Here is a 16,174-nt window from a genome sequence, read left to right as displayed (position 1 = left end):
CAATGTGGGACTTGATCCTAGGACCAAGCCACAGACAGACACTCAACCACTGAGCCACTCAGGTGTCCCTATCAAGGGCACTATTATAGCCTTTTTCAAGATGGGAAAATATATATAAGTATACATTGTTTTTTTTTTTTTTTTTTTAATTTATTTATGATAGTCACAGAGAGAGAGAGAGAGAGGCAGAGACACAGGCAGAGGGAGAAGCAGGCTCCATGCACCGAGAGCCCGATGTGGGATTCGATCCCGGGTCTCCAGGATCACGCCCTGGGCCAAAGGCAGGCGCTAACCCGCTGCGCCACCCAGGGATCCCTACATTGTTTTATTTAATATGTTTTTAAGGTTTATTTTTAAAATTTTATTTTAAAATTATTTTAAAGTTTTTAACTAGATCATCTACAGTGAGAACCCCATCTAGGGTTTTGGGTTGTTAAGGATTTTGACAAGCATTAAACTTAAAAAATTTTCAAATTCTTTCTTTCTCTCTCTCTTTTCTTTCTTTTTTTCTTAAAGATTATTTATTTATTTGAGAAAGAGGGCAAGAGCACAAGCATCTGGAGGAGCAGAGGGAGAGAGAGAAGCAAATTTCCTGCTGAGCAGGGAGCTGGGGAGGGCTGGATCCCAGGACCCTGGGATCATGACCTGAGCCGAAGGCAGATGCTTAACTGATTGAGCAATCCAGGCACCCCTCAAATTCTTTAGACATCTAGTAAAATTAAAAAAAGAAAATCAGGGATGTCTGGCTGGCTCTATCAGTAGAGTGTGTAACACTTGATCTTGGGGTCATGAGTGCAAAAATTACTTTAAAAAAATTTTTTTTAAAAGGAAAAGAGAAATCAGTGACGACGACTACTTACTGAAATCTAACATTACAATCTAACATCTGTACTGATATTGGATACTGTTTTCAGGGCTGTTCATGATTTTGACATGCTTAAACTAAGAGGTTTTTCTTTGAGATATTCCAATCATTTTAAAAAGAAAAATAAAAAACAACTTATTAGGGGCAGCCCGGGTGGCTCAGTGGTTTGGCGCCGCCTTCAGTCCAGGGCATGATCCTGGAGACCTGGGATCGAGTCCCACGTCAGGCTCCCTGCATGGAGCCTGCTTCTCCCTCTGCCTCTGTACTCTGCCTCTCTCTCTCTCTGTCTTTCATGAATAAATAACTAAAATCTTTAAAAAAAAAAAAAAAACTTATTAGAAACAATCAAGCCTCCAAGAAAAATCTCAATTTTTAAGATTAATTCACAATAAATGCATTAGTGCAGCTTAATAATTTTCACCTTTAAATTTGCAACATATTAACTTTTGTTTTAAAATATTTTATTTATTTAGAAGGTGAGTGAATATGGAGGGAAAGGTACAGGGAGAGGGAGAATCTCAAGCAAATTTCCCTCTGAGTACAGACCCCAATTCAGAGCTCAATCCCAGGACCCGGTTATCATTACCTGAGTCGAAATCAAGATTTGGACACTTAACTGAATGAGCCACCTAGGCACCCCTGTCATAATAAGTATTCTAAAACTTTCCCACATTCTTCAGACCCTTGACCCTTTATTTTTCATTTTCAGCTTGCCTCTTAAGTTTACCAGAATATGGAAGCTTAATATTACTTAAGCCTGGCTCTCAATATGTGGTTCACAAATAAGAGCATCAAAAATACCTAACAGCTTATTAGACATGTGATCTCAGATCCCATTCTAGACAAACTGAATCAGAATCTATTTTAACAAGATCCTAAGTCAACTCACATGCACATTAAAGTTTCATAAGCAACGTTCTAGAGCCACATCTTCCTTCCTTTTGACTTAAAAATAAAACACATCCTTCTTGTTATCTCAAAATTTTTCTATATCCTGTCACCTTCTTTTTGTTTTTCCTGCAGTTCCAAAGGAAAAGACTCCCTCCTCTTTCTACAGCTAAGCTCCTTATGTATCCCTGTGTTCTTTTTTTTTTTTTTTTTTTAATTTATCCCTGTGTTCTTGACACATTCAGTCCTTATTTAGAAATTAATTCCTTGCCTTTCTCTCCCAAATATGCTTACAGGGACCAAATCTTATGTATTTTGCATATCTAACATCTATTGCAGTATAATACACAGTAAGCATTTTGAATTCATAGGAGACTCCTTTTTCTGCCTCTCTCAAATCAAGTGTTTCCTATTCAAATATAAACCAGTAATAACTCATCCTGCTATATCTTGCTTGGTCTTTTCTTTCACTGTCAAATCCTTAGAAGTTTTCTCACTGAACAGATTATTTATTGATACTAAGTGTGGACAGAGCACTATGATTAGTACAGTTGCGAAAACCAAAACCAAAAGAAACAGTCCTTATCATCCTAGTGCTTACCATCACTGAGGAGAAAGAGGGCAGGGCTCACATGTGTTAAATAACAAAAGAGGAAAAAATGCTAGGCAGTGCTTTAAAGAGTAGGCTATAAGCTCATACTTGGCTTTACACATAGTGGAAGATCAAAACAATGAATAAATGCTTACTGCCTGTATTTCCTTATCAATTCACCTCATAAACTTTTAAATTTGGTTTCTAAACATTCTTCTAAAATCACTTTTCCATGTCCCAATGATCTTCCAATAACCAAATCTTCCATTCTGAAAAAGCTACAGACCTAGTAACTACGTATGCATGAAACAAGTATACTCCTTATTTTTCAGTCTATGTTACTGACTACTTAGACACTCACTACATTGTTAGGAAAAATAGAGCTAATATGGCAGCCAGCTAGTAAGCCTGATTACTGACCCTACTAATCCATTAAAACACTCACAAAAACAAAAAAGGAGATGCAAAGTTAGAATATCACAGGAACCTGGTTATCAGTGATTTGATTTGTCAGGTAATCGTCAGGTAATCGGAGAATCAAAGTAATCATCTAAATGGTGGAAATACAAAATCCTAGAGGAGAACACAGGCAACATCCTTTTTGAACTTGGCCACAGTAACTTCTTGCAAGATACATCCATGAAGGTAAGGGAAACAAAAGCAAAAATGAACTACTGGGACTTCATCAAGATAAAAAGCTTCTGCACAGCAAAAGAAAAAGTCAACAAAACTAAAAGACAACCTACAAAATGGGAGAAGATATTCACAAATGACCTATCAGATAAAGGGCTAGTATCCAAGATCTATAAAGAACTTATTAAACTCAACAGCAAAGAAACAAACAATCCAATCATGAAATGGGCAAAAGACATGAACAGAAATTTCACCAAAGAAGACAGACATGGCCAACAAGCACATGAGAAAATGCTCCACATCACTTGCCATCAGGGAAAGACAAATGAAAACCACAATGAGATACCACCTCACACCAGTGAAAATGGTAAAAATGAACAAGACAGGAAACACAAATGTTGGAGAGGATGTGGAGAAAGGGGAAGCCTCTTGCACTGTTGGTGGGAATGTGAAGTGGTACAGCCACTCTGGAAAACTGTGTGGAGGTTCCTCAGAGTTAAAAATAGAGCTACCCTACGACCCAGCAATTGCACTGCTGGGGATTTACCCCAAAGATACAGATGCAGTGAAAGACTGAGACACTTGCACCCCGATGTTTCTAGCAGCAATGTCCACAATAGCCAAACTGTGGAAGGAGCTTTGGTGTCCATCGAAAGATGAATGGATAAAGAAGATGTGGCATATATATATACAATGGAGTACTACTTAGCCATTAGAAACGATGAATACCCAACATTTGATTCAATGTGGATGGAACTGGAAGGTATTATGCTGAGTGAAGTAAAGTCAATCGGAGAAGGACAAACATTATATGGTTTCAGTCATACGGGGAATATAAAAAATCGTGAAAGGGATTAAAGGGGAAAGGAGAGAAAATGAGTGGGAAATATCAGAGAGGGTGACAGAGCATGAGAGACTCCTAACTCTGGGAAACAAACAAGGGGTAGAGGAAGGGTAGGTGGGCGGGGGGATGGGGTGACTGGGTGACAGGCACTCAAGGGGGCACTTGACGGGATGAGCACTGGATGTTATACTATATGTTGGCAAATCGAACTCCAATAAAAAAATATACAAAATAATAAATAAATGGCGGAAAAAAAACAGAATTTAAAAATCTAAAATATTCTAAGTCTAAAAAATTTAAATATTCAAAAGTAAGAGAGTAGTTAAATAGACTATGATATTATATGATCTAATATTAAACAGGTACTAACAATCTTTCTACAGATTATTGGATGTTAAAGAAAAAAATGTTCATGGTAAAGTGAATAAATGAAAGGGGGAACCTCTGTGTATGGGCAACAAAACACTCAGAGCATCCCTCTCTCAGTAGTGGGATTACTGAAAAATCTAAATTTCTTCTTTGTCTTTTTTTATATTTTCCAAATTTTCTATAATGAGTACATATAACTTTTTTATAATCAGAAAAATTAAGATGAAATTCAGAAAGAAAAAATTAAGAGGAAAGTGCCTTCAAAAATCATTTTACAAGTAACAGCCTGACTACGTAAGAACAAGTCCTGTTTCAGTCCTTAACTTCTCCTGCATTAAATGGTACAGATGTACTTCCTGAAACTTACTGCTCCTTTAAAACTTTTAAAGTTTAAAAGTTCGTTTTTTCTTTATTCTTTTCCAACACTTAGGAACCTGTCTCTGCCTTGTTTGGTTCTATTTCCTATTGCTATTCTCTAAATGGGACTGCATGCCAAGAATGAGTCCTAAGCACATTGCTCTTGTTCTATATGCCCTTTTCTGGAGAGCCCATTCATTCTCAGTCTAAGCATTTACTTTTCAGAGCATTACTTCCAAGATCTACATCTCTAGTTCTTTCCTTGCCTGTTGAATAGTATACTTCAAATTCAACTGGAATATTCTATCTTCTTCCACCTAAAGTTCATTTTCCCCCAAATTAATTTCCTTGTTTGGGGCCTTCCTATGTGTATTCATTTGTGTATTCCTATGTGTATTCATGGATTATACATCGGTTATCTTATTTAAATCTTAGTTACCTCTCTCTCTCTTTTTTTAATTTTATTTGACAGACAGAAAGAGAGAGAGAGAGAGCGAGCACAAGCAGAGGGAGTAGCAGAGGGAGAGGGAGAGATGTGGGTCTCAATCCCAGAATCCTGGGATCATAACCTGAGTTGAAGACAGACGCTTAACAGACTGAGTTACCCAGGCATCCCATTAGTTATTGCTCTTTCTCTCTCTCTCCTCCAATATTTTGCCACTAAATGTTTTGAAATATCTCTAACGTCCATTATTTTCTTTCTAGTCTAATCCTGATACCCTACTAATCCTCATAAATCTCAACACCTCACACCAAGTAGTCTGGTAAGTATAAATCTAATTAATCTTCTAAGTCTCCAGTCTCTGGCTTTTTTTTATTTTATTTTTTTATTTTTTTTTCTGGCTTTTTTTTTAAAAAGAAACAAAACACAACACAACCTATACATTGCTGCTGTTGTGATGAATTTTCCTAAAACACACTGCTTAAAAAAAAAAAAAAGTAAAACATGGACAAAAATAAAAACAAAAAAAACACAACTCTTTAGTCTCAAACAACTGTCAAAATTACAAGCTAAATTCTTTGGTCTGATATTCAACAGTCTCCAGTGTAGCTCCTGCTTCCCTTTTGTAAACTTATTTCCTAACACTACACTACAAAAATCATCTTTCTAAGCAAACTAGTCTATCTTCAAAATGAGCTCCAGGAATATGTAATGTAAACATTCATGAATCTTTCTAGAAGCATTGCTGTTTAATGTCACTAACCAATACTATATGTGGACAAGACAGAAATAGCAGATTAACAGTAGATAGGAGATGTTAAAGCGGCAGAACTTGGGCAAGAGCCAGCACAAATGAGACCAGGGGCTGACTATGACATTCTGGAAAAAGCAAATTCAGTAGTTGCTGGGAGGGAGAAAAGGAGGGATTAAGATGCAGAACACAGATTTTCAGGGTAGTGAAACTATTCTGTGCGATACTACTGGACATGGACTATGGACTTTGGGTGATAATGATATGCCAATATACATCAACTGCAATAAATGTACCACTGTGGTGACAGTCCAGGAGGTTGTGCATAGGTTGGAGCACAGAGAATAAGGGAAATCTCTGTACTCTCTCTTCTTAATTTAGCTGCGATCCTAAAACTGCTCTAAAAAATGTTTATTAAAATATATACATACTGGGTGGCTCAGTTGGTTAAGCATCTGCCTTCAGCTCAGGTAGTAATTCTGTCCTGGCCTCCTTGCTCAGGATTTTATTTTTAAAATTGGATATTTTGGAACTGGAAGGAACAAGAGAATATTTAGTTCACCTCCATCCATCTGAGGTCTGCTGCAAAAAGTACAAACTCCATAAAAATGATCTCTGTATTTTTGTTTCTGACTACATTTCTAGTATTATCTTCTGCTACCTCTCAACAGTTTCAGCTGTGCAGAAACTCACCATTTCTTACGCATTTGCGAAGTCCTTTCATAACTCAGCATCTCAACATATATTCCCTCCATTTATGAGGAGGAAATGGAAATTTTAAATATTTTTTTAATTTTTATTTATTTATGATAGTCACACAGAGAGAGAGAGAGAGAGAGAGAGGCAGAGACACAGGCAGAGGGAGAAGCAGGCTCCATGCACCAGGAGCCCAACATGGGATTCGATCCCAGGTCTCCAGGATCGCGCCCTGGGCCAAAGGCAGGCGCTAAACCGCTGCGCCACCCAGGGATCCCAGGAAATGGAAATTTATAAGGACACATCCACACAAAGCAAACTCTTTACATCTTTTATCACACAGTTTAAATAATCATAATCACCCAGGAAACAATTAATTTAAGAAGAATTTGAACATAAAACTCTGTGGGATAATTCTAAGCAGAAAAAGAACCGCAAAGAAATCTTGACCTTTAGTAAGTGGTTAGTTGTTATGTTATTGGTGTAGTAATTATTTTTTTGTATTGTATGATACAGCATACGGATAAATATGACTGACACTAGGAACCAGGGTTTTACTGTGGGAGAAGGGTCTAAATATGGGCTAAAGGAAGAAAAGGAAAAACCCTGTAGTGCTGGATTTGAAGTGGAAGTATTAATATGATTTGGAAAAAAAAAGGTACTCCCTGGTTTTGTCCACTGAAAGGACCAATCCACATAAACAATAGCAGTGAGTACATTTATACTTAAACTTTGGTTTTTAAATTCTACTCTTTTTTTTTTTTAAAGATTTTATTTATTCATTTGAGACACAGACATACAGAGAGAGAAAAGGCATGAGCAGAGGAAGAGGCAGAGGGAGTAGCAGACTCCCTGTTGAGCCAGGAGCCCATTGTGGGGCTCTATCCTAGGACTCCGAAGCAGATGCTTACCCATCTGAGCTACACAAAGGGCCCCTAAATTCTACTTTTAACTAAAAAAGTAGTTCTAGAGCTCTTGAAAAAAATGGTTGATTCCAGCTCTAACACATGAAACGTACAAGGTAAGCCTGGGCATCCTGTATGTTTAAGTAACCAAAGTGTTCAAAGACTGAGTCACAGCGAGGGACATAAGAGTTGGCCACAGGTCAACTTTGAGCCCATTTTAGCATCAAAAGGAATACTGACATACTTAACACATAGAACAAAAAAAGAATGCCAGATAATATAGAATATAAGAATAAAAAAATTATCCTTTCTTTGTAGCCCTTGATGTAATAAATGATACGGGTAAGGATCATTACTGGACGCCAACAACAGTGGCTGAAAGGTTGTTGGGTTATTCATAGGGTCTCAAAGTATCATCCTACAGATCATGTGCTAATTACAAAGAGGAAGATAAACCTTACAATAGTGATCTGGTTATCACTACCTTAACCAAGTGGTAAAATTTAGCTCACCAGTAGCGGGACAACTCAACATTATATGTCTCCTGATGTGATGTCATGTGAAGTTCACATCTTCCATGTAATATTTTTGCTAAAATTGTTTATCTTGAATGTAATCATAAAGAAACAATCAGATAAATTAAGAAATGTAGAAAATTCTACAAAACTACCCCTAACTCTTTAAATAAATCAATGTCGTGAAGAAAACAAAGAAACAAATAGGCATATTGTTCTAGATAAGAGACATATTAACCACATGAACCTTGATTGGAACCTGGATGATAAAAATAACACACTATAAAACATTTTTTATGGGACAACTGGAGAAACTTAAATACAGACTATATATTAGATATTACTGAACTACTATTGATTTTCTGAGGTATGATAATATGATAAAGGAAAATCCCATTCTTTGAAGTTACATGTGGAATATTTAGGAAGGAAATATCAAGATATCTGCACTTGCTTTCAAATAGTTCAGCAAATATGAAGCATATATGGGGCAAGAAAACATCTGGTAATATATAGAAAAAGGAGATGGATATTCCTTGTACAATTCTTTTCTCTAAAGATTTGGAATTTTCCAAATAAAAACTTGGGGAGAGGGACGCATGGGTGGTTCAGTGATTGAGCATCTGCTTTTGGCTCAAGTTATGATACCGGAGTCTTGGGATCGAGTCTCACATCAGGCTCCCCACAGGGAGCCTGCTTCTCCCTATGCCTGTGTCCTTGCCTCTCTCTCTGTGTCTCTCATGAATAAATAAATAAAATCTTAAAATAAAAAAATAACTTTGGGGGAAAAAAAACAGTTCTCATGTCACCTCTTCTTGGAAGGCTTTTAAACTTTCCTAGTGAAATTATTTTTTCTCTTTTCAGTATTCCCACAGGATTCTTTATATTTCTACTTTAGCACTTAACAAATTTGAAACTGCCTGTTTACAAGTCTGCCCTTTTCCCCAAACTTCATGGAACCAACCTCATCTTTATTACTAGAATTCAACTCTATCTAACATGTACTAACCATTTACTGTTTTGTTGCATGGATGAGATAACCAATATACCAAATTGACAGGACAAAACTGAAATCCAGGCATTGTTACTATCATATTGTTACTCAAATTCAATGAAATCCATTAGGCAGTAAGCCTATTAAACGTTCCTACGTGATTTGTAACACTAGAATAGGTATCTACAGCACCATTTAAACCAAATTAAAAACAAAACATAAGCCTAAAACAGTCTCACCCTTAAGTCATTAGAGGCCTATTTTCATTTTAAATTCTTTCTAGTCTCAACTCAAGGCAATTAGAAAAGATGCATACCTGTTCTATATCCTTAGAATTGGAGGTCTGATTTTCTCCCATGACTCCAGGCTGCTCATTTTCCCATGGCAATTTATTTTTTCCTTTTCCTGCACTTAATACCCTTCGGGTACAGATAGTTGGACTGTAAGATCCATAAATTTGCATGTTGTCCCGCGTGTTGTCACCACAGTGACAGTGTGCACTCTGAGTTCTGTTACCAGCCAAAAGCCAGTCTGTATCTGCTCCATGTGCCAGATGGCTTGACCTACCCTGGGCAGATGATGGCATAAGAATTGCATATTCCACAAATCCCTGTTCTGTTAACCTGGGGAGGGTTTTCCTAGCCAGTCTGGCCTGCACAGCATTCATCACTCCATCTCCATTATCCTGCAGTTCAACAGTATCCACAGCTTTGAAAAGGATGCTGGTTTTACCTGAGCCCATTGACGATGCCAACACAGCAAAGGCTTCAAGAGCTGCTTGGCGTACCCTGCGTTTGCTATCCACAAGAGCTGGGGCAAGACTAAAAGACAGTTTGGGTAAGTCAAAATCCTCGCTGGGATAGGTCAGTAGAGAGCAGATGCAAATGTTCACTACCTCCTCTCTCACTCTGGAATGCTTATGTTTGAGATGTTCCAGGAGTAAACAAAGCACCTGTTGAGGACCTACTTCCTTCATTAGCTTGAGGAAGATTTTCATGTATTCTTGTTTGATTACCAACTTGTTGTCTGCCAGCACTTTGACAGAAGCTGCTATAACTGGTCCTAAGAACTGTTGTACCTGCTCTCCAAGGCGAATAACCAGTAAATGCAGGACCTGGAGTGTGCCATGAACCACTTTAAAGTTGGAATCATCTAACAAATTATACAGCAAGCTAATGAAACCGACAAGACTGGAATGAGGGGTGGAGCTAGGGTTAAATCTTCCCATCACCTGTTTTAATTCCTCAACGGCCTGAGTCCGGTTCTTATAGTCTTCCTGATCTAACAGTCTTGAATGCAGCTCTTGAGGAATAATCCCAAATTTAAGATTGCTGTTAGAAAGAGTCACTGCACCGGGGACAGGATCTTCAGGAAATCCAGAGGCTTCCAGTTCCAAATAATAAGGAACCTGACTTCCAAACTGGGACTCTAGGCGGCGATTGTAGTGTCTCCTCAGGGCAGATGGCAGGCGAGAGATGTAGGACTGAAATCTCTCTTGGCCAAGTCGTTCTCCAATTTGCTGCAGTGCAGAGAAAGCAGTCTCAGATTCTTCTTCTATCTCCTGTTCTCCAAGCTTTCTGGCTAGGGCTATTATTACCTCGGTAAGATCTAGACTGAGCAACAAATCCTCAGGAGTAAGCAAGATCGGGAACAGCAGTGCTGTGGCAGCTCGAAGCCGGGCATCCGTACTTTCTAGTCCTTGTTGTATAAGTGTTCTCAGCACCTGTCCAGAACTACGTTTCAGACATATATGGAGGATCTGCAGCGCATCTTTCCGTAGGGCTGGCTTCTCTTCCCGTAAGGAGACAACTAGTTGAGGCAGAAGTGCTAAGCTAAAGGCCTCTTCCAGCTGGCCTGCCTCCCCCTGACCCCGGAGAACGTCCAAGAGGAGTTGCAAGCAGAGTCGCTTCTCATCACTACCTCCTTCCAAAAGCACTCGGCCCAGGGCCCGATACAACGCTTCCTTCCGTCGGGGAAAGCCGAGTCGACCGCCCCGCCGCGGCAAAGCAGCCTGCAAAGCCTGGAAGGCCTCGGAAGGATCTGGCGCGGTCCGGAGGAGTTGGAGAAGCCGAGTCTCCTCTTCGTCTCCCGCAGACAAACCACCTCCAGACCCAGACCAACTACTTGTGATCGCCTCCGCGGGCATTAAGAAGGTCGAGGCCAGAGGCGAAGGTGTCGGCGGGCAGGAAGCGTGGTCTCCGGCAGCTCCACGGCAATAGTTTTTCTCGCCTCTCATGGCGCCCCCACCTCGACTATCATCAGTCTCTGGGGCGGAAGAACGACTGCAGCTCTGGAGGCGATACGCACAGAGGGCTGGAAGTTGCGGCAGCAGGAGGGGCGCAGAGGGCACAACCGCCATGGAGGGTCGTCAGGTGGCAGAGACTAGAGGAAACCATCATCTCTGAAGGGCTCGGTGGAGCCCAGCCTTCCAGTTCCTCTCCAAGCCCCAAGCTGCAGAGGAGGAAAAGAAAGAGCTTCAGTTAGCTGCCAAGCCACCCCCGAGTCTGGGAGGCTGCCTTCGGCAAAATGGCCCCTGCCTGAGCCCCAGACCCCACAGCAGCCACCGGGCGTAACCAGGGCCACCACGTGACCAAACCGATGGCTTCCATGGTGATATAGCCAGCGCGGAACTCTTGACCCGGAAATCAACCTGCCGTGATGAATGCTGGGTCATGTAGTCCACATCAGGTGTTACGACTAGACAGCGGTCTCCTGGAAAAGGAAGTGAGAACGTTACGAAAGTAGCAGACGTATCTAGAGCGGAGCAGGCCGAGAAGGGTGAAGGCATGAAGCGGAAGTGACGTTTCCGCTCCAAGCGGAAGATCCCCGCCCCACCCGAAAGAATTGGGGTTTGACTGGAGAGAAGTGAGGATCCTGCCCCGACTTCGGTGGTCCACGACTCCTCCTCCTGTCTTTGCCGGCGTGATTCCTGGGACTCAGGTATTTTCCATTTGCTGTCTTCTTGCGGTGTAGGCTTTTTGGTAGAGTTTTGCCGGCGTGACGCTGGTGCTGCAGTAAAAGGTAGAGAAATGACGGGAGCAAGAAGGGAGAGAGGCGACATCTTCTTGTGCACGGCTTGTTACCCTTGTAAATGCGTTGCTTTCTACAACCCTGAGTTAAGTGCGATTCTTTTCTCCTGCGGTTCCCGTACCCTGACAGGAAATTCGGACTAGGGCCAAGCTCATAGCTCCCGTACTTTTTTTTTTTTTCTTCAAATTCTGGTCTTTAGGGCCCTTGCACCCTCTTGCGCCCCCCCGCCCTCCTTACCCTCCGGTCGTGGAAGGTTAATGATTTTCTTACATCTTTCCTTACTTTTACCACTCAAAATTTTCTTTGAAAACGTAATCTGTTCTCCCCCCCCCCCCCCCCAGTATCTCATCACCTCTCCCTTAAACGTTCTCAAAGTCTCCTAATGCAGTTCCTCTCTGAGACTTACTCCTTCCCTCCTCCTGCGTCCTCTGCCACCCCAACCTCCCTGCAGGATCCTTGCGCGTCTCTGCAGCCTCTCAGTCTCCTGGAAACCGAGATTGCAAAGACAATTTCAGTTGCGGTTGAAGTTCTTGGCATCATGGTCCTAGGAGAAGTCCGCTCGGTAGATTTAGGGCTAATAATAGCCATTTCATTGTTTTAGGCGATGTGTGAATTGGTGAGCGTTCTCTCCTTTTTGTAAATGAAACTTAAGCGGACACAATTGAAGAGCAGGAGTGTGTGGTATGAGGCTGAATTCTTTGGAGTGTGGAAGAGTTTTTTTTTTTTTTTTTTTTTTAGAAGGGATAACACAGTAAATTACTTTAGAATTACCCCCTGAGAAAAGGCTGAGATATCATTTGAAGTCTCAAATTTATGCAGTTTAAATACAAGCGAAGTCTTAGGATAATTGAATTACATATGCCAAACCACTTTATAATGTTGCTAGATAATGCAAGTTCAAACATTTCTGTTTTTTTTTTTTTTGTCTTAAAGCAAAATTTGAATATCATAGGTTTCTTTTTTTGTCTTTTGGGAATAGAGTAAATGTAAATGAGGTTTGTGTAAACATCCTTATGTTTTGGTTTCGGTTTTCGGTTATTTTGACTTTAATCATTTTGGTGTTTAAATGAATCTGCCTAAAAAAATAAATAAATGAAAAATAAAAAAAAATAAATAAATGAATCTGCCTAATTTGGTTTAAGTATATTTCAGTAGATCAAACCCCACCCCCAGCCCCGTGCCTTTTTGTCCTTTTCTTTCTTTCTTTTTTTTTTTTTTTAAATGTTAGGGACAAGGTAAGGGCTGGGGATTGAAAACAAGAGATTGTAGCAGTAGCGGTAAGAAGGAATGTCCGTCTGGTTCTCATATTTCCAGTGTAAGCAGCTCCTATCTATACTTTACTCATATATGCTCAGCCTTCAGGAACCCAGTTCAAACTAAACTAAATAAGAGAATGATGTACACATTAGAATGTACATATTAGAATGCCAGTTTATGTTGGAATAAAAGATAACCCTTTCCAACAATCAGAATTTTCAGGTTGAAAAATCCTGGGCACTCTTTCCTGTATTGAAGAACTTGGGAAGTGGCAGTTGTGTGGTAATCATGAAATCAAAGAAAAGGAACTTGAAAAGTCTTGAATGATATGTCATCATCGTAGTTAATGGTAGAAGCTTAGAATTACTCCTTTTCTCCAGAGAATACTTTTCAAGGGTTGTGGATCCTTAAACCAACCAGTTATGATGTCCTTTCTCTTAGAACAAAGGAAAATGAGTCTTCATTTTGACCCCTTTTCTCAGGACTCTGTAGATCACTATGTTATAGATTGCAATTTATTTTGTATCTATTACATTTAATTACTTTGATAAAGACTTGTTAGATGGATTAGCCTCCATGGTGGGTATTCAGGAAGTGAGACCTTATCAGCATCGTGTATCTTACTAATTATCTTTTAAGATTATTTTGTGGAAGATAAATCTCATTCATTAATGTATATTTTATTTATTTTACAAAGCACATTTTTTAAAAATCTTATTCATGAATTCCAGGAATCCAGGGAATTGTAGGAATTGTGCATTGACTAGAAAAACCTTTTATATTTAGCCATAAATAGAGATAGGATAAGAAATTTAAAATCAAATTTAAAAATAGTACAATACCCTATGTGTTTAATAGTATACCTTTGAAAGTTGAAAGGCTGTAATACATTGAAGATACCGATTTTAGGTAAAACAAATTAAAATATCTATATTTTATTTAAAGTTTAGTTAAATTAATGGATTATAGGAATATTTGTGATATATTAATTTTTGAGCTGGATTTAAGCAAGTAAACACAGTTGCCTTAACAGCATCTTTTATTTCAACAGTTAGAGAGATAAGCTATCGGTTGAATAAACCACAATAGTTTTTTCCATCTTTTTACTCAAATTTTACAGACATCCAGGAATATTGGAAATCAGTGTGAATTCTGTAAACTCTTAAGAGTTTTGTATGTTTGAGAAGTTACTATGAAGAAATGCTATGCAAAGGAAAGTGTTATTAACAGATTGTGATAAGACTACCATTTATTGATTGTTTGCTGTGTGTCATACAGGGTGGTAAGTACCTAATGAATATTGACTCATTTCATTTTCACAATTTTTTGAAGTTAAATCTGTGTTTGTGCTGTGGCACATGTTATGGTGTATCAGAGATAACATTTTCATTTATTTAGGTTTGTTTCAAAGCCATTGTGCATTTCTGACTGAGTCAAAACTATAATTTTAAACAAAAATCCAATTTTCATTGCATTTCTGGTACTAATCTATATAAGTTATACGATTTCACTTTCATTGCAACTGGTTTTTCAGTGCACAGATTAATTATGTAACTTACAGCTTTTGCTGGATGTAGAAGAGGCTTTAAGGACTTTCTTTTGTATTATTTCTGACTTCATTATATAATGATTTATATTAGAGCAGGCTTCTAATTTTACTTTTGTTTTTCCAGACGTAATGAAAGTCAATCTTAGAGAACAAGAAAATATGCCAACTTGTTCATAGGGTCACTAATAAAATAGTTGCCATCATTATTTGAATTCTTCTATAAGGAGAGTTTAGCTGTGGGGAAACAATGTAAGAAAAGAACTGATCTGATAAAATATTCTCATTTTTCATAAATCACGCTTTTTACAGCAAAGTATATGTGTGTTTGGATTTTTTTTTAACAATTCTTATTTCTCATCACCATTTATTTGCTCTCGTCGTAGCAGATAATTGCCTCCCAACTGACTTCAGTACCACTGTTTTGTAGCTTAGGTGTCAATTAAGTAGCTACCAAACTCATAGCTTGACCTTCATTAGCTTTGTTTCAGAACCTAAAATTATGAAGCTGCTATAGACTATGGAAAGTTTGATTTTATCTTACGTTGTCTTTGTATTGTGTATAATTATGTAACAAGAATGCTGCCATTATATAAATAACAGAAGGGAATGATCCATAGATCCCTCTATATTTCATTTTAAAACCCTGCTGTACTTTTGTATCTAATCTACATAGTATGTGTGTATATTTTATATATGTGTGTATTTGTATGTGATCTATCCTTTTTAAGTTTCTGTCCTGCACTTTTTCAGATTCTTGTTTAAGTTAAAAATTTAATAACGTTAAGAAATTATGAGTTTATAAGTGAGACTTTATAATATAGTCATGAAGAACCCTGGAGACCGCATGCTCAGATTTAAATCTTGCCTGAGCCTAATTTCTCTGTGCCTCAGATTACTTGTGTAAAATAGGAATAGTAACAACAGTATTTATCTCATGCTGTTATTCTGAGAATGACAGTAGTTAATACATGTAAAAAGCTTAGAACGGTAACAGGCACATTTTAAGTCAAAGGTCTTCCAGTAGCTCTTTATAGAACAATTTAATTTTCTCAAGAGTGGCAACAATTGTAAATTGGTTCACTAAATATTTTGAGCAGGCCTACATTGTTCAGTATTGAAATTTTTTTAACATAATGTATAGAGAATATTGTTCTAAGATTAAGGAAACATTATTATAGTCCTAGTAGTGTCTCTTACTACTTGTGTAATCTTTATGAATTCATTTAAACTTTCTGAACTTCAGATTCTTCATCTCTAAGTCTTAGGGCACGTTTAGCGCCCTATACATACATTCTTTTTCTTCTGTGCAAAATTTCAAAAACATGCAAAAATAGAATACTACCATAAGCCCTCATGTACACCCAGCCTCAGCAGTTAGCAGCTCATGACATCATCTACATCTCCAGTTACTCATCCCATATTATTTTTTTTAATATTTATTTAGAGAGAGGGTTCGTGCACACATGAGTGAGGGAAAGAGAGAATCT

At 38.5% G+C, this 16,174-nt stretch overlaps 2 protein-coding genes across 14 annotated transcripts in view; one reads left to right on the top strand and one right to left on the bottom strand.

The window, feature by feature from the left end:
- The window catches only part of TOGARAM1 (TOG array regulator of axonemal microtubules 1), a 77,840-nt gene extending 66,421 nt beyond the window's left edge, over positions 1-11,419 (bottom strand). For 2 of the 6 annotated variants that reach the window (XM_077909161.1, XM_077909165.1), the window contains exon 1: positions 9,168-11,419. In XM_077909161.1, coding sequence (XP_077765287.1) covers positions 9,168-11,210 — 2,043 coding nt within the window. In that variant the 5' untranslated portion in view covers positions 11,211-11,419. The remainder of the gene's footprint in view (positions 1-9,167) is intronic. The other 4 variants (XM_077909162.1, XM_077909163.1, XM_077909164.1 and 1 more) reach the window with 3 other exon arrangements.
- Positions 11,420-11,555: 136 nt separating this feature from the next.
- KLHL28 (kelch like family member 28) overlaps positions 11,556-16,174 on the top strand; it is a 33,587-nt gene continuing 28,968 nt past the window's right edge. For 4 of the 8 annotated variants that reach the window (XM_077909174.1, XM_077909173.1, XM_077909169.1 and 1 more), the window contains exons 1-2: positions 13,340-13,487; positions 14,259-14,420. The gene's annotated coding sequence lies outside the window, so the exon portion shown is untranslated. Of the gene's footprint in view, positions 11,792-12,366; positions 12,498-13,339; positions 13,488-14,258; positions 14,421-16,174 lie in introns of those variants that run through there. The other 4 variants (XM_077909170.1, XM_077909171.1, XM_077909172.1 and 1 more) reach the window with 4 other exon arrangements.

Source organism: Canis aureus, chromosome 9 (assembly GCF_053574225.1).
Source record: "Canis aureus isolate CA01 chromosome 9, VMU_Caureus_v.1.0, whole genome shotgun sequence".
In the NCBI taxonomy this organism is placed as follows: Eukaryota; Metazoa; Chordata; class Mammalia; order Carnivora; family Canidae; genus Canis; species Canis aureus.
The sequence above is the reverse complement of the archived record's forward strand: the minus strand, read 5'-3'. Positions and strand labels throughout refer to the sequence as shown.